Source organism: Pleurodeles waltl, chromosome 4_1, assembly GCF_031143425.1.
Source record: "Pleurodeles waltl isolate 20211129_DDA chromosome 4_1, aPleWal1.hap1.20221129, whole genome shotgun sequence".
Classification (NCBI taxonomy): domain Eukaryota; kingdom Metazoa; phylum Chordata; class Amphibia; order Caudata; family Salamandridae; genus Pleurodeles; species Pleurodeles waltl.
This window is the reverse complement of record NC_090442.1, coordinates 512,950,296-512,969,165: the sequence shown is the minus strand read 5'-3', so window position 1 is coordinate 512,969,165 and position 18,870 is coordinate 512,950,296. Positions and strand designations below refer to the sequence as shown.

General features: G+C 45.9%; 1 protein-coding gene across 2 annotated transcripts in view; it reads right to left on the bottom strand.

The window, feature by feature from the left end:
* Positions 1 to 18,870, bottom strand: part of NELL2 (neural EGFL like 2) — a 1,100,394-nt gene that overhangs the window by 83,997 nt on the left and 997,527 nt on the right. For both annotated transcript variants that reach the window (XM_069228823.1, XM_069228824.1), the window contains one exon: positions 5,567 to 5,760. In XM_069228823.1, the coding sequence (XP_069084924.1) occupies positions 5,567 to 5,760 (194 nt within the window). The remainder of the gene's footprint in view (positions 1 to 5,566; positions 5,761 to 18,870) is intronic.

Here is an 18,870-nt window from a genome sequence, read left to right as displayed (position 1 = left end):
GTCCCCATTCCGGCTGACACACATACGACACTACCGCAGTACAAACTGCAGTGGTCACATACGACCATTAAATACCTCGGGTGCAGATTTACCACTCTGTTATAGATCTAAAAGAGGGCAACATCGACAGAGTGGTGAGATCCACCCGCAGCTCGATACCATTCTGGAGCTCACTCCCCTTATCCCCGATGGGCCGTGTAGCAATTGCCAAGATGCTTATCCTCCCGAGGTTCCTATATTACTTCACTGCCATTCCAGTGTGTCTGCCACGCTCTTTCTTTAGTAAATTACATTCAATGTTAACCGACTTACTCTGGGGCAAAGATAGACGTAGAGTAGCGTTGACCATAACACAACATCCGCAGGAAATGGGCGGGCTGGGCATGCCTAACCTCGAAAGATACTACGCGGCCGCTCAATTGTCGTGGCTGACTGCATGGCTGCGTGATGCCCCTTCCACTGAGGGCGTAATGCTGCAGTCATGCGTGGCCCCACAGGGGCTGCTGCTCACATTGTTATCTACCCCTCATTCCCTATCCTCGAAACATATACTGATGGAGGCAGCTCGCTTTTGTTGGCATAGATATGTCCGTGGCAAGACCCCCTTCCCCCTTACTCACCCTTGCTACCGCTGTTTCAATTACCGGGCACCCAAATTATTTCAACACATCATAACACACGTGACATAAATATGCTGAAGGTGGGTGATCTGTACTCCAATTCCGCGTTGTACTCCTTTAAGGATCTGGTGTCGGCCGGGGTGATGCATAAGGGAGCCTTTTTGACATATAGCGCCATTAAACGGCTACTAAACAAAATTTGGGGCCTCGGCAATGACGAGCCTCCTGAGTCTCCATTGCTCACTACTATCCTTACAATAGGTAGCGTAAAAGGAACCATAACTAAAATATATAATATACTATTAGCAGCAGTCTGTACCACCCTGCCGCACGCTAAGGCACGCTGGGACATGGTCCTTCCTACACCATTACCACAAAAAACCTGGTCTGCGGCTCTTGCAACGATTAAATCAATATCCCGAAATCCTCGCCTACGCTACACCCAATTCAATTATATTCACCAATCTTATTTATCCCCAGCCCGCATTCTAAGAATATACCCGAACACAACTCCGTCATGCCCAAGATGTGCTATCCCGGCAGCTGACTTTTACCACATGGTTTGGAGTTGTCACTCAATAAACGCAGCTTGGCACCGAGTTACAGACGCCACAGCAGACATCTCATCCCTCGCATTATCCCCCACACCAGAGTCCTGCTTATTAGGCATACGTCACCGTACTAAGGAAGATAAACAGACACACAGATTCATAGACTTAGCGTTTGCTGTCTTTAAACGTTTGATCGCAACACATTGGAAGGCTCCACATGTTCCATCCCACTTGGTTTGGCTACGTGACTTACATAGTCGCTCACAGGCTGAGGCGCAGACACTCAATCTACTGCAACGCAGAGGTCTCATTGAGGTGGGCCCCGAAGTCTGGAACACTTTTGTGGTGGCAATAGAAGCGCGCGATGACTTGCACCCCCCGTGAATAGCGCACCATACACAACTCTAACAACCAGGTGGATATGGTCAGTAGGACACTTGAACTGCCTCAATTTCAATTACTGACATTGCTGACATTCTCATTATTATCCTCAAAGTATTAACTTAACACACCAGGCTGTTCTCACTGCGCACAAACCTGTGCACAGGTCAAACCCAGCTCGCTTAATGCTAATCCTGTTCAGTATCCCGTTGAACACCGCAAAACATAAATCCCTGCTTCACTCCTGTCCCCCGCTCTACACACATTTACATATATAAGCTGCAATCCTTCCTCTAACGTCTCCTTACCTCCGTCTGAGGTAGTATATATTATTAATGACATCAGCCGTGCTTAGCTGCATTGTTACTCGGCAAGTATTTGTCGCACAGTATTTAAGCTGCATGTTTCTTCTTTTCTGCTTTGTTAGCAATATTTTATGTTTTGTCTATAATTTGATTTCTTCTCTTTTTTCCTACATACCAGTTAATATGCAACGAGGCTGTGCAAGTTTATATATGTAAGCAAATAATTTGTTAAATCATAAACAGCCAATGTACTGGTATGTGATTGTTATGATTAATAAACAGATTTAAAAAAAAAAAGGATGGCTGTTAAACCTGGCTTTTTTGGCATGGTTCCCCCAAACATTTTGCCTTCAGATCTCCATGCCGACCTGGAAAAATAAACCTTTTGCCAAGCCCAAATATTCATTTTTAGGTCGAGCACAGCAGCTGCTTTTCCAGCGTGTTGGTGTGTATCTGGGCTTTTAACCACATCCACTGAATATCCATCACTATCACTTGTTCATGGGCTTGCCTTTCAAAAATCCTTTGTTTTAGTTGGTAAATGCTTTACGTTTGTCCCTCCTTGAGGCAGTTTAGATTCCATCTTGGCCATCGACTCTGTTACATGGATAATTGCACTTTTGCTGATAACCTTGACTGGGAGCGCACTTCTTCCTTTTTATGTCTCTCCTTTGCGCTGAACTCATGGCGGCGGTGGCACTTTGAATCGGTTCACTTATGTCAACTGTTTTCCTTTTTATTTTCAGTTTGTTTGGCAAGGAAAAGTCCAGTTAGGAATTTACAACGCCAATAGCTCTAACTCGAGAAAACATGAGACCCATTGCATTGCAAATGCTTGTTAATATATGTGTCACCCCTAAGGTAGGCCCTGGACAGCCCCAAGGACAGGGTGCACTGTGTTTAAAATATTGGACATACTTCTAAGGTGTACATATCCTGGTAGACAAAACAACTTACATTTGTTTTTAACTATTGCAAGGCATACCTCTCCCATAGGATGACATTGGAATTACCTTTGCACATTATGTAAGTGTGATTTCCGATTTGAGAACAGGTAATCCCTTCAGGTTTGGTGTCAACGAATCACAATTTAAAATCACTACTTATGGTAAAGTTGGATTTAAAACTGTAATTCTAAAAATCCCACTTTTAGAAAGTTGTAATTTTCTTGCCTTAGCCATTTGGTGTCTCAGACTGTTTCTGGCTTGCATCACTGAGTGTGGGTGACAGTTGGGCTTTGTGTATTCCTCCTAGACAGCCACACTCAATGGGAAGCATAGGTGTGACTGAATGAGCCATCACTGGATGGGAGGGAGGAACTGGGCCTGACCCCACTTACACTTCAAAGGCCTGTGTCTAGAAGCTTTTCCCCACTTCAAAGGCACAACGGTGTATTAATACCAGTCCTCACACACCACCATTTCAGTCCACTTCTGGATCTGCAGATACGCTGCCAGGAAGAAGGACAATTGTGTTGCTACAAGGAATGCCACGTTGCTGGACTGCTGCTGTGAAGAAGCTGCTGTCCTGCTATGCTGACCTTACATCTTATCTGGGTGAGAAGGCCTGGACCTGCATCTCTTGAACCCAGAACCCAGAGTGACTCCCAGGGCTAGTTGGCTGGAATATTGAAATAACCTCAGGGACATAACAGACTTCCAACAACCTTGAACCCAGCACCTTGACTCTGCCATCTGTGAGTCCTGCTCTCCCAAGAGGTGCCACCCCAGTCCTGGACCCTTGGAAGTGGGCCTGAAGATGCTTCTGCCAAGTCAATCTGTGGTTCCCCATCAGAACCAACATGGAGTGACACAAATCCCCTCAAAGCTTTGCCACACAGCTGCCAACCTCATCAGAATCGACACTGTGTGACGCAAAGCCTCGTCACACAGCTGCCAGCTCATCAGGACTGATGCAAGGGCCCATCAAGCTTCACAGCATAGCACCCTTGAGCTGATGCAAAGTGACACCAAGCCCTGCAAAGCTTCACCTCACAGCTTCCTCGTAACAGACGCCGGATGATGCGTGGTTTCGCAAAGCAACGCCACGGAGATCATGCACCAGGATTTAAGGTACTGTGTTCAGTGGTCCTAGGTGAATTCCTTTAACCAGTCTGCATTCCACCATGGTCAGCATTAACTTGTGGCTTTGTACTGGTCCAGTGCACAAGAGATCAATAGTTGGTGCCTCGTACTTTTATGCTCTATTTTCACTAAAATCTTTCAAATTCCGTATCTTCAGTTCTACTGATTGAATTTTGGTAATTTGGGAATAGGAGTTTTGTCTAGTAGCAGTTTTGACTCACCATAAAGTAGCGCAGAATGTTAATATGCCTGCTACAAAAACAGATCTGTATTTTATGAGGATAGTTGAGAAGATTAGTCAAGCCAGCCTTTACCAGTACTTTTAAACAAATGAAATGTATGTAAGAGAGGGGCTATGGAGAGATGAGGGACACTTTTGATGGGAAGTAGTGAGGCAATCTGAGGAGAAGGTCACAGGAGAGTGCCAAAAAAGACTGTTGCACCAGATGCCACCAGTGCTACAGCTGGCCCTTTCAGGTTGCTCCTAGATTCAGGCAGATCAGCCACCCTTATTATCTTAAACATTCCTTTAGAGTTTGACAGTTTCTCATACAATCTTGCCAAAAAAGGTTGCCGTACCAGGCACCACCAGTGCTAAACCTGACCCTGTATGTGCAGAATGAGTAAACGTTGTGTGAAAGAAGAAACAAAAGATGGTTTGGTGCAATTGTTTGGATCACAGCCCAGCCTATATGCCATTACTCTAGCAGTATCTTTCAGCTAACCTGATAGGACAAAATGCACAAAGTCTATGGGCCTCATTTTTGAAAATGTGACACAGCGTGGCTCTGCGACAAAACTGGCAGCGCCACACTGCATCAGTTCATAAAATGCAGGTATGCGCCGTATTTAATACTATACAGTGCACCTCTGTGTTTGCCCCAGCGCTGGTGCTAAAATTAGCTGCCTAGCTCCAGCGCATGCACTCTTGCACCATAGTACAACGTTGCCTGAATTGCAGAGAATGATTGTTTATGTGCAGGAAGGTTTCCCTTCCTGCACATAAACAATCTTTCTTTAATGGGGCTTTGCTCTTCCTATGTGTGCTGCAGAATGCACACATAGAAAAAGCAAAAACGAGGAGAAATAATAGCACTCCTCATGTGGCCATGCTAACGCCACCCCTGGAATGGCGTTAGTTTTTGCCGCTGCCTCAGGTTTATGGATCCTCGTAAATCTGGGGGCAGCATCAAAATGCGGAATGCCCACAGCAACACCCATTGCATGCCCCTCACCCGCAGAAAACTGTGTCAGGGGCCTATATTTACAAGGTGACGTCAAGCCACGTAAATAGCACAGTGCCACAAGAGCGTCGCTAAAAGTGGTGCTCCGGTGGCACTAGGGGCTTGTAAATAGACCTCTATGTATTTAACATGGAATAATGTGTTGTCTGACATAGAGACTGAATACACATAAGAGGTAGAACATGTCAACTATTTCTATTCCCTTCCATGTGACTTAGCACATACTTTATGGCATTCCTTATTAAAGATCAGCAGGGGGACACAAAATTATCTTCAGGTAAACAAAATTGATCTTCCTGTTTTTGGAGGGTGCAAAAACCAATGTCATTCCAATTTAATGTGATTCATCAGAATATAGAGGTGACAGACTTCTGTACTTACCTGACATGAACAAACCGAACACCTGTCATTCTCGAGCACCCAAATCTGGCCATTGTGTTTGACTTTAGTCTCATAGACACAGTCCCCTGTGCAGTTTTTGCCATGCGGACATCGACAGTCATAGGCACCGTCCAAGTTAAAGCAAGTTGTGTCGTTGGAACAGCTGTGCCTCCCAGTGCTGCATTCATCAATGTCTGTAAAAATACAATTAGTGGGTTTAAACCGCATTCAATTAACAAAAGTGGTTTAATGGCATCAGATTTAAACGATTCCCATTCACAACGCCTTTAGCTGCAACTTAATTTATACCCCACCCCCACAAGACATGCTGAGAGAAATGTAATTACCAGCATTTCTTAAATATTGGCATAGTAAAAAAAAATATAGAGTGTAGATAGGATAGGATAGAAAATGCAGATTTGAAATACAGATTTTAACGATAAACAACAAAAAATGAAGTTAGTAGCAATACTAATTATAAGAAACTTCTCCATTTATGCTGGGCGATGTAGAGATACAAATTAGAACTAGAGTATATTTTATTTCCAACGAACGTTAAGAATCAGAGAAATCACAAAATAATTTGCTTAAAGGGCAGTCATAAACTCCTTTTCTGTGACACCATCGCTGACACCATCAGCACGCACGCTCTCACCTCCACAGACTACATACTCCTCGGCGACTTCAGCTTCCACCTGGAAAACCCTCACGACCACAAATCCTCTTCCCTCCTAGACAACCTCTCCAACCTAGGACTCAAACAACTGGTCACAGCCCCCACCCACTCAGCTGGACACACACTCGACGCAATTTTCAACTCAAGCCAACATGTCACCTACACCCACACCACCAAACTCCAATGGACGGATCACCAATGCGTCCACTTCTCCTACAACAAACCACCCACACATCACCACCAACACACCACCCCCTACCGCATGTGGGACAAGATCTCCACTGAACGCCTGATCTCCCAACTGACACATACCCCCCCAACATAACCGACCCCAACAACGCCGCACACAACCTCAAGAAATGGATCACCACCTGTGCCGACAATCTCGCGCCCCTCAGAAAAAACATCACCACCCGCAATATCAAGAGCGCCCCATGATTCACCACTGAACTCCACGAGTCCAAACACAAATGCCGCAAAGCAGAGAAAACCTGGAGGCAAGAACCCACCACCACTAACTTAGCCGCCCTCAAAACCACCACACGCATCCACCACCAACTCATACGCACCGCCAAAAGAGCACACTACAAGGAACGTCATTGACAACAACTCCCAAAGCAGCAAAGAACTCTTTATCATCATCAAAGAGCTCTCCAAAGCCAGCAACCGAGACCCCACGCACACACAAACCCTCTGCAACTCCCTCTCAAACCACTTCCATCGCAAAATCCTGGACATACACAACAGCTTCACACCACACACATCCCCCACACGCACCCCCCACCCACCCAACACAAACCCACCACACACCCCCCCCCAACTTACTCACCACCTGGGCCCCCACCACCGACGAAGAAACTGAAATCACAATAAACTCCATCCACTCTGGCTCCCCCTCCGACCCATGCCCCCACCGAATATACAACAGAGCCAGCCCCGCCATCCCCCCCATACTCCGAGCCACAATCAACAGCTCATTCGAAACTGCCACCTTCCCAGACCTCTGGAAACACGCAGAAGTAAAAACAAAAAAAATAAAGCCGACCCAGGCGACCTCTCCAACTACCGCCCCATCTCCCGCCTCCCATTCCCAGCCAAAGTCACGGAAAAAATAGTCAACTCCCGCCTATCCCACTTCCTCGAGACAAACCACACACTCGACCCCTCCCAATCTGGGTTCCGCAAGAACCACAGCACAGAAACCACTCTCATCGCATGCACCGACTAAATCAGATCCAGAGCCGACATGGGCGAGACTGTAGCACTCATACTCCTGGACCTCTCCGCAGCATTCGACACTGTCTGCCACCACACACTCAGCACATGCCTTCACGACGCCGGGATAAGACACAAAGCCCTGAACTGGCTCACCTCCTTCCTCACCGACAGAACCCAAAAAGTCTGTCTCCCCCCCTTCCAATCCTCCGCCACCAAAATCACCTGCGGAGTCCCCCAAGGCTCCTCCCTCAGCCCCACACTCTTTAACATCTACATGACCCCACTAGCCAACATCATCAAACCCCACGGCATCACCATCCTCTCATACGCTGATGACACTCAACTCATCTTCTCCCTCACCCGTGACCCCAACACCGCCAAATCCAACCAACACACGGCTCTCCTCGACACCGCCGCCTGGATGACAGCCAACCACCTTAAACTCAACTCCAACAAAACCGAAATGATCCTCTTTGGCCCACACATAAACACTTGGGACCCCTCGTAGTGGACCACCACGCTAGGCCCTGCACCCATCCCCGCAAACCACGCATACAACCTCGGCATCATCCTGGACTCCTCCCTCTCGATGACCCAACAAATCAACACCCTCACCTCCTCATGTTTCAACACACTCTGCATACTGAAAAAAACATTCAAGTGGATCCCCACAGAGACCAGAAAGACAGTCACTCACACACTCATCAGCAGCAGGCTTGACTACGGCAACGCCCTCTACGCCGGCACCACACTAAAACTCAAGCGCAAACTACAGCGAATCCAGAACTCAGCAGCACGACTCATCCTCGACCTCCCCCGACACGAACACATCTCACCACACCTCAGATCCCTCCACTGGCTCCCCATGGACAAAAGGATCACCTTTAAGATCCTCATCCTCGCACACAAATTGCTCCACAATACCGGCCCTGCCTACCTTAACGAAAGAGTGACCTTCCACACTCCCACACGCCACCTCCGCTCCTCCGACCTCTCTCTCGCCACTGTCCCTCGCATCAAACACACCACCACCGGAGGCAGATCCTTCTCCTACCTAGCCCCCAGGGCCTGGAACTCCCTCCCCACCTACCTCCGCAAGACCCAGGACCTCCTACTCTTCAGGAAGAGTCTTAAGACCTGGCTATTCGAATAGTGATCTCCCATCCCCCCACCCCCCCACCGCCTTGAGGCCCTCACGGGTGAGTAGCGCGCTCTATAAATCTCTTTGATTGATTGATTGATTTTCACATTCAAATAAAGACAATTAAGAACGCAGGGTAGCTCAGCTGTCAAGAGAAAGATAGCTGCACAGAAAATGAATTTCACTGGGTACTGAAAAGCGCTCATGCCTTACAGAAACCCCTTTCCAAGAATTGTGACTTTTTAGGCTTCCTTCATTTGAATTAGGTTTTCTTCTGCTTTTTAAAGTAAGTATAAAATCTGGATAATTTCAGAGGTAGTGGTGTAGTCATAATTGCATTATTGTTATATACATTATTATTAGTAGTGGAAGTGATAGTATTAAAATCAGTACTATCATTATTGTTCCGATGGTGGTCATCATCATTATCATAATAGTAATAATAATAACAAATATCATTATCAGTTTATCATCATCACACATTAAATGAGTGCAGAGAATGGGGCTGTAATCCTGGGACCCAGACCAGAGAATCCACACATTCAACTAAGTCCATTGGAAGGTGACTGTATTTGTATCACTGTGAATGCATGCCTCCTCCTCTTATTTTCAGCCATGTTTAGCAGGCAGGGGCGGCCCCTCTGCTATGGCAGAGGACCATCGCCCTGCTGCTGAAAGCATACAAATAAAGTGATAATAAAAGTATTTCATTATCAATTTATTTTTCCACTTAGGGTGAGGTGGGACCAGCATCCTCCGTGTCAGCAGGTGGAGGAGGAGTGCTATGTGCACCTCTAAGTGCGCATGTCAGTTTGGCCAGCCGTCTGAGGCCGGCCAAACTGACATGTGCACTTAGAACTCTCCACCCAGCTGTATTGCACAGCCCAGTGGAGACCAAGAGCAGTCTCTCACTCCCTCTCTGAGTGGAATTTCAGCCCACTCAGGACCATCCTGGTGCTTCTCTCATGCTGGGTAACAGCATGAGAGAAGCGTCAGGATTGGGTGGGGAGCGGAGGAAGAAGACAAGAAGAACTGAGACAGCGGGAGCAGTGGAACACTAAGGCGGCAGATAAGTCTTTTTTTTTTATTATTGCCCCACCCTTGCCCTCGCTCTGTGTGCTGCCCCCCCACTCCTTCCTCACAGCAGCCGCCACTGTTAGCAAGCCCTGCTTACCAAGCTTTAAAACAGAAATGGGCAGGACATACTTCTAGTCATCCACTTCCTGCATAATTCTGCAGATCAACAAACAAAATGAAACTGAGTGAGAAACCTTCAATCTCCTTCGAGATCTGTAAATGGGATCTGCAGCGGCAGCATGGTGCCAAGCAGCTGTACCACATACTTTATTTAGTTAAGGACAATGAAAGCAATGAAGTACTGGGGGAACTAGAAACATGCAGGTGTAAGAACTTTCACTTTGGTCCAAAAAGCTGTATGCACATGAGCCATAGATAAACGGATCTTTTGGAAACGTTAAGTGAAAACTTTTAGAACAAGCACAGACACATACACAACCTCATGCACATACTCAAGCAAAAACACATATACACACCTACACACACTCACAAACAGGCACACACAAACATATGCAGATCATCACACTCTCAATTACGCACCCAGGTCCCCTCTAAGTCCCTCAGGCATCAACTAACCCCTCCATTCCATACACATATTGTGCTATGTGAGGCAAGTGATGGAATAGCTATGTGAAACAAAAACATATTTGAGGTATTTAGTTCCACCCTTAGCCAAATTATGTACTTTGAGCTGGCATTTGATGACCCGCTCTAGGCATAAGATGGAGTTTTCAGGTCATATGAAGTTACATAAAGGGATATGATCACTCTTCCAGGGTATAGTTTAGCTCTTCACAAATAATGGTAATTTTCACACTAAAGATGGCACTTTAAGGGTATGCAATACTTCTGAATATTAAGATTGACATTCCTGGAGGCACATTTGGTGAATGTGATAGCACTTTGGGGCCTAGTAGCTGTAATTATTTGGCATACAGGGTCACTTAAAGGTCATATGGAGGTTATCAGGGAGCACAGTGTTACACTTTTGGTGTACATAATGGGACTAATCATGTCACTTTCAAGTCACACCATGGCTATTTTGGGGCACAGTACTTGAAAGGTAATTGTGCTAGTCTTTAAACACATAATTGCACTTTAAAGCACAGGATGGTAATTTGGGATACAAGATACAACTTCTGAGGAACTTTATGGCACTTTTGAGATAGATTAAATTATTATTTGAGACACATAGGACAAGACAGTTCAGACACCACACACACATTTGACACATCTCTAATATGTCACATACTCAGCAAGAATGAATGGGCTTTAGCTGCTTTCATTGGCTGGGAGATGAGCATATTTTACAACGTATACGATTCACATGAAACTGGCACATCTCCGAATTAATCTCTCATACACACATCCGCACATATACACCTTCATAAATATGATATTGCCAACATACTAAACGATACACTAGGACATACCTTCAAAATCTAGATCAGACTATGGTATGTGATGGTAACCTCAGAAGAGTTTACAAAGACGCCTGAAACTCCCAATAGCGTCACAAGGCCACAGTAGGAGCAAACCTGTTCTCTTTTGCCAGTGCCAATATGTATTTACTCTAACCCTTCACCTCAATTACCTATCCAGGAGCAAAGTAACTATATGTGTTCTGGTGAATTATTGAAATTGGGAACTCACAGTCAACTACAGAGTTAAAAGAATCATTTTCTGTGTGGTCACAGGACTTTTCACCTTTTAGCTGGAGCCTATTTTTGCTGGCTTTATGACTCTGTGCACATTATCCCTGCTAACCAGGAGTAAAGTGCTTGTGCTCCCCTATAAATGTGATTAAATGGCACATTTAAATGGTTTGTAAGGCCTCAGTACTCGGTGTAGAAAGTGCACTTATGACATTTAAGTTAAAGGTCGCTTGTGGACTGCAGCACCTATTGTACAATCCACGACAGTGACTGTGCAAACATGGCTAGATTCCTACCCTATTTGCCCTAACTGCTGCAGTATAACAACTGCAGGTATACCTGTTACAATAACATGTTAAGACTTTTAAACACCTCCTTTTTGAATATGTGTCAAACCTAGATAGGCCTTGTAGTTCACAAGGCAGGGTACATTATAGTGGGACAGGTGGAAAATTAATCTTACTATGCCACTACCCTGACAAGGACGAAAAAGCTATTTTCACTGTGGCTGTCCTATGTAAAAAAAAAAAAACAGGGTATAGATTAAAATATCAATACAGTATCTCGGGAATGGGCCAGAAACTAATATTGTACCTTGGGAATAGGAATTAAATGACTATTTTTATTAGTTATTACAAATCCAAGTTGATGGAGAAGTGGGATCTGTAATACTAATTATGGAAAAGTAACTTTCCCTGCTTGACATTATTGTAGGCTTATTTGCACTAATTCTCCAGCAACTCCCAGCCTGCACGCAGCCTGGGAAGAGGTGAAAGAGCTGTGAAATTCCTTCTATGAGCACATAATAGGCTATCCTCAATAAGCAGAGATGAATCCTCTATGTTCAATAGAAGTTGAAGGGTGGGGGCTATGCACATTCCATGTATACCACAGTTTCAGATCCTGCCTGGTCTGTTGTCTCACATGAATCACTTCAAAGTATCCGAAAGGGAGAGAACAGGATGCCAGGACAATTCTTGTATTTCCCCTCTCTGGTTCCTGAAGAACTCTGCTTTTGTCCTACCAGACTTCTGTTTCCGGGTTTTCTGTTGAAACAGGGAATACTTTAAACTGGATTTTAATGTTAGGTGTGAGAGGTGACTGATGATTACCATAGCGCACTCCCCTACACACGCACAGCCCTCCCAGCACAAGTTTATTGTGGTAAAGGCTTTTGCCATCTTGAAAATGCCCTAATGTGGCACTTCAAGTAAAGGCAACTGAAAAAGTGGGTATGAGTGCCCTGGAAATGTTTACCTCTTTTACCTATTACTCAATTAGTAGAGAATGCCAAACAGTCATCCTGCCCATAAATGGGGCACTCCGAGGCACCTGGATAGAACACCTTCCGGACCTGTAGGAGAACAGAAGGGGACTGGACCTGTTACCTGTAATCTGAGAGGAGCCCTGTAGGGCTGGATCTGTTTCCCCTTGAACCCAGGACAAGGAAATGGATTCAGGGGCCAGCTGATTGGCCTTCTTTGTGACTAAAGGGACACAAAAAGATGCAGAAGTCCTTCTCCATACGTATCCCAGCAGACCAGTGGCAACTGGAACTTGGATTGGGTTTTGCTGGTGGCCTCTCTCTGGCAGGCAGGGCGAATCTGGGTACCCATGCCCCCTGAGGTCCCTGAGGGGCTTTAAAGGGTACTCTAGGAAAAAGGCTGGAAACATTCGAAAACATTTGCTCGAGAGTCAAGGAGACTTACTGTGAAAAGTAATCCACCGGCAGTTCCATGGCATTAGATTGAATTAAGTTCCTTTTTTTATTAGGACTTTGAAACTTTTTCGAAACTTTCTCAAACTTTGTATCTTCCAGACATTCAGCAGGACCAATCCACTTAATGTATCCAAAGAGGGTTCCCCTGTGGTCAGCCTCAAATCACAACTATGGAATGCCATTGGCGCTTTGAGCTTTTTGGCACTATTTTCAGTTAATCTTTGCAAATTCTTAGCTCTGCTTCCTCTTATTGGATTTTTATTGTTTTGGTGTCATTATGCTCATTCATTTTCTCCCTCTCATTTTTAAAATTTTTATTGCTTGTTTTTTTGTAACTTTATTGTTGTTTAAATACTATATAAATACTTTACACATTGCCCCAAATTAAGCTTGGGCTGTTCGGTTTTATAATAACCACAGGGTTAATTTACTGACTTTAAAGGTTCACACTGACAAGAGTTGTTATTTTCGCTTGTGTTGGGCAGTTGCCCACCCCAAAGAATAGTTCAGTTTCTTACACAAGTTATTTACAATGTTGGCTTAGCATGCTGTACCTTGAGCTGCTTAGTTCAATGCACAACTTAAAATTATTCAAATCTTACTGACAAAATGAATCCCAGCTGTAATGTATGGGGCAATTACTTTTGGGAACATACTAAGAGAGGATTTGGAAAAACTCATAAGCTGCGAAATAAGACGTTCCTTTGGGCTGCCTTCAACAACTGCAGTAAACCAACTTAGATTAGAGGTTGGATTTATAAATATATCCTATATAGCTGTGAGGATGTGGGTGTACTATATGTTATGGCTAAGTAGCCTTATCATGCAGTACACTCATATATACCATCTGGGGATCAGTCAGATGTGTTTACTTAACCTTAACCTCAACACTGGGCAGCTGTGGCTGTGAGCAATAAAGTTTAGCTAAGGAACAATGTGAAAAGTATTTATCTGCACCAAGCAACGAAATGAGAAAGTCACGCAGCACAAAAAAACAAGACACCAATTTACAAACATAGAGCCTATTTTTATGAATTTGTAGAGTCCTTATCCATCAAAATCTACAGGAGGGTTGCAGAGATAGAGATTTTAGAAGTAATAAATAACTTCTATATCACCTGCAAACAGGCATTGGTCAACAAAATGTTTGGAAACTTTTGAAAAGTTTGTAAAATGTAGTTAGACATTCTGGCCTGAATTGGGTAACCAAGTCTGGCAAGACAGAGGTCTAAGGGACCAGAAAGAATACTTTGGACAGTTAACTGGCTACTAGAGCATTTTAGGAGCAGAATCCAAGCTATACAGGATGATCTCCATAGATAACAATGGAGTGGTTCCGGTGCTGAGGGCTGCAAGCTCAGAGATGCTCAAGGATGCTCCTTATGCAATACATTCAACGCTGTGACATCTGGTCATGTCCTTGGGCCACAAGTGAGTGGGGGTGACTCTGTTCATGGATCTCGGGTCCCATGAAGTCCTCCATATAGGATCCTAAGGGCTTCCAATGTCAGTCACAATGCAAATCTTTGGTGGAGGGTGGTGTCCCTTTTTTTGCGAAGAATACAGTTACAACCAACACTCACAGGTCAAGCAGACATGGGTGCACTTTTTGGCTATCTTTGAATTGTCCTATGGGGTGCTGGAGTCCTGCAGTGAAAAACCCTCAGCAGTGGCTACCAGAGGTACATCTTAGGCTTTTTCAGCTTTGATGCCCCTAGTGCTGTTCTGAGGGGCCAGCCAAATGACCCATGCAGTCTCAGATTCCGACTGGGGCCAGGAACCAATTTTCCCTGAGCTAGGCATGCAGAATAGGGCCAGGAATCAATTTTCCCTGAGCTAGGCATGCAGAATAGGGTCCAAATTCCGCAAGGCCAAAGTGCAACAGGTACAGTAGCTTTGGCGTCACAGCCTTCCCTTGCGTGCTTCCAACAGGTGCAAAGTGTTTTTTTTCTCATCCTTCTTCCAAGTCCAGCGAGTACTGAGGGTCAACATGCTAGAGATGCCATATTTATCCCCAGGAAAGTGCCCTGAGGGGAACCAAGAGGCTACTAGATTCTAATCTACATAGTGACAAAGTCCCAGTGATATGTGGCATATGACTGTCTCCGAATGCCAAACTCTGGCCCCCTTCAAAATGGCATGACCTTTCCTCAGTTATGAGGAGCAAGGAAGCCCACTCTAGAGGTGTGACTACCTGAGGAACACATGCCCACGATAAAACCGGTATGGGGGTGAATTTCTCCTCTCTGGCCCTGTTTACAAGCTTTCTAGAGGAACAAAAGGTATCCTGCCCAGGATGACCCTGTGCACTTTACCACTGCAAAGCAGTGCTAAAGTGATTGTGCTCTCTCATTAGAATGTAGTAACATTGGCTTATCCACAACTGGCATATTTAATGTACTTATAAGACCCTAGTGAAGTGCACTACATGTGCCCAGAGCCTATAAATTAAATGCTATCATTGGGCCTACAACACTGATTTTTCCACCCACTTAGGTAGCCCTTCAAAAGTGTCTCAGGCCTGCAACTGCAGAGCCTCCGTGCAGTTTTACAAGGCCATGTTAACCAGGCAAATAAACTTTTTTCCAGGCCTAAACATTCCCTTTTCATACATATTAGACACCCCTAGGGTAGGCCTTGGACAGCCCAGGGGGCAGGGTGCAATATATTTAAAAGGTACGATATGTACTATTAAGTTTTACTTGTCCTGGTGGTGAAAAACTCCTAAATTCGTTTTTCACTACTGCAAGGGCTATCTCTCTTATGGGATAACATAGGTACTACCTTATTACATTTTATAAGTGTAACTTTCATTTATGAAAAGATGATTTTTAAAGTTTGGTATCTCTGGAATCCTAATTTAAAATCCTAATTTATGGGGAAGTCCGATTTTAAATTACAGTTCTAACAATCCACTTTTAGAAAGTTTGCATTTTCTTACTTTAGCCACTTGGTGACTGCTGCCTTTCTCTGATCACGTGCCTGGGATCGGTGAAAGTTGGGCTCTGTGTATTCCCTCTAGACAGCCTTACACAATGGGAGCTTAGGAGTGACTTGATGGGCCTCAATGGGCCATTATCTGGCTTGATGTGGAGGAAGAGCTGAGCATTGCCTCACTTACACCTGAATAGGCTGTGTCCACACAAAGGGCTGCATGCCCCCCTGTAGTGAGTTGGGAGCCAGGGCAAGAAGGGAGGCCATCTGTACACTTCAAAGACCTTTCTTTGAAGACTTCCCCACTACAAAAGCACCACTGGGTAAAAGTACTGGAACTATGACCCCACCACTTCAGTACACTTCTGGATCTGTGGATACTCTGCCAAAAAAGAGGCCACACTGCTGGACTACTGCTCTGGAAGAACTGCTTTCTTGCTGTGCAGATCTGCTAACCTCCTTGCCTAGGTGAGAAGGACTGGGCCAACAACACTTAAAACCAGAACCAGATTTTCTCCAAGAGCTTGCTGGCTTGCCTCCTGATTAAAATTTCAGAGACATAAAAGACTTCTAACTCACCTGCTAAAGCAGCTGGCTCTGCCATCTGTGATTCACTGCATTTCTTTGTTGACCAAGAATGACGCCCCACCTGCACCCCTCATCTCTCCTTCGATGCTGATGCAACTAAAGTACTTTGCAGCAGGTCAAGGCTGATCTCTGTATCCAACCTACGCTCCATGATGGTTGAACTTAACTTTTGATTTTGTCTCAGTCCAGTGTGACCAGACATCCCCCAGTAGGTGCTTTTTGCTCTTAAGCGTTATTTTCATGTTTATTCTTTAAAAATTCTACTAATTGATTTTTTGTTGTTTTGATCTTCTTTTGTTCATTAACCAAAGGTCTATTTCTCTAACCAGGTGTTTTATCTTTTTGTATGGTATTTTCACTGTTTGAAGTGCTGTACAAATACTTAACATTCTACCTCTTAAGTTAAGCGTGATTTCTCTGAGCACAGGTAAATTGAGGGCACGTTTGTGACTTACCCTGACCAGGTTTGCGGTTGGACAGGGTGCATACTTCTGCCAACAAGAAACCCAGTTTCTAACAGTGGACCTTTCATAGTCCAGGGCCAGATGTGGGAATAAGACAGGGAGTCTCCCCAAACAAAGGCTGGCACAAAGTATAAATATTGGACCTCCAAAGCCTGTCATCAAAATACTCCTGGACCTGTGGAAGTTACAGAAGGACTGTCCTGCTGCTAGAAGAGCTGTCTTGCTGTCTGAGAAGGAAAATAGGACTTGCTTGCCTTCGTCACATGCTAACCAGAGTGATTCTAAAGGTCAGTTGGCTGACCTCCTGTGTGAGCTTCAGGGACACAACAAGCTTCAGAGGCCTCTCCATAACTGCCCAGCTGACCTGCTGAAACTGGACCTGCAACTCGACCTGCATGAGCACTGCTGACCTCTGCTGGAGTGAGTACCTGATCCCCAAAAGGTCCCTCCACAGGTCATTGACCCATGGCTGGCATCCAAGTGTATTCATCTCAAGCAAAAGGTAAAAATCCTGAAGTTTGGGCTCCTTGCAACTGCAAAAAGGCCTCTCCATGCCAAGACATTGCCACCCGCAACAACTGCTCAAAACTGCAACAAAAGCTCTGGTGAGATCTGGCTTCCAAGTTGACAGCAACCACCAGCAATGACTGGCAATGTGAGACCCACACTCCGCACTACAGCAGCGACAGGCCATAATGACTGCCAACACAAAGCCTCAGCAGCAACAATATGTAACACTTGACTGGCTGTGTGTTACAGGGACGACTGTCCATGATATCCAACCTGCGGTTTGGGCTACAGTGACGACTATCCATGATGTTCAGCCTGGGGCGTGGCCTGAGCGGCAGCAACGGCGGACACGTGAAAACGCTGCTCCGTAACGGTGTAAAAAATCATCCTTTAATATTGACCCCAGATGGACCCCGCACGGAACCGGGAAGGCCGGGGCGGTGTGCAGAACTGCGGGGCCATTGACGACTGCCCAAAACCTGGAACGAAGACCCGCAGGGGCTCTCCTACACCCGGCGGGGGTGCGGCCTGATGATTGGACGCGGCCTGCTCTCGGACTGAGAAGCGGACCGCAGAGAAGGCGGGGGAGCAGCGTGGGCAAAACATAACGTACGCCGTGCTCCGGTGGTGAATGGAGGCTGGTGGAGGATTGTTGTGAGGGAAGCGTACCAGAAGAGGCAATTGATGGGAGAGGGGCCCGCGACTGAACGAACGCGGACCGGTCGATTAGCAAAAGGTGCAACGGAAACTGTACCTGGCCAGTAAAAATTGGGTCCAAAAGAGGTGCCATCGGAACGGAACCAGAGATGCGGTGAAGCGAGTGCTGGTGGCGGCGGGGCTGCCGTTGGCGGCCCGAGCCGGGGGAGGACAGCTGGAGAGCGTGGTGAGGTTGAACCTGAGAACGAGTGACCGGGGCGGCCTGTCGGGGTCCTCCATGTACTGATGAATCCCTCAGAGGCATACCTTTAGAGACGAGGAGGCCGGGTTGAGCAACCGGACCCCAGGGCAGCGCGACAAAGACTTCATTAACGGGTAGACAACCAACGCCTGGTGGAGAGCAGACGTGACCTCCCTGCAACTGCTGAGATTACTGGCCTGCCGGTTAGCAGGGGCAAGAGACTTGGCGCTGGACCGCAGCCCAGACAGAGGAATGGAGGATGTATCCCTCCTTAAAGCGCTGGGGATACTACCTGGGCCCTTGAACAAGGTCGTATCAGCAATGATTAATGGCCACATGCAATTAAACGGGTCTGGTCACCGGACGGGGACCTGTTTATAGCTCCCATGAGCGCCGAACTGCCTGAGACGCACCCGGAAGCAC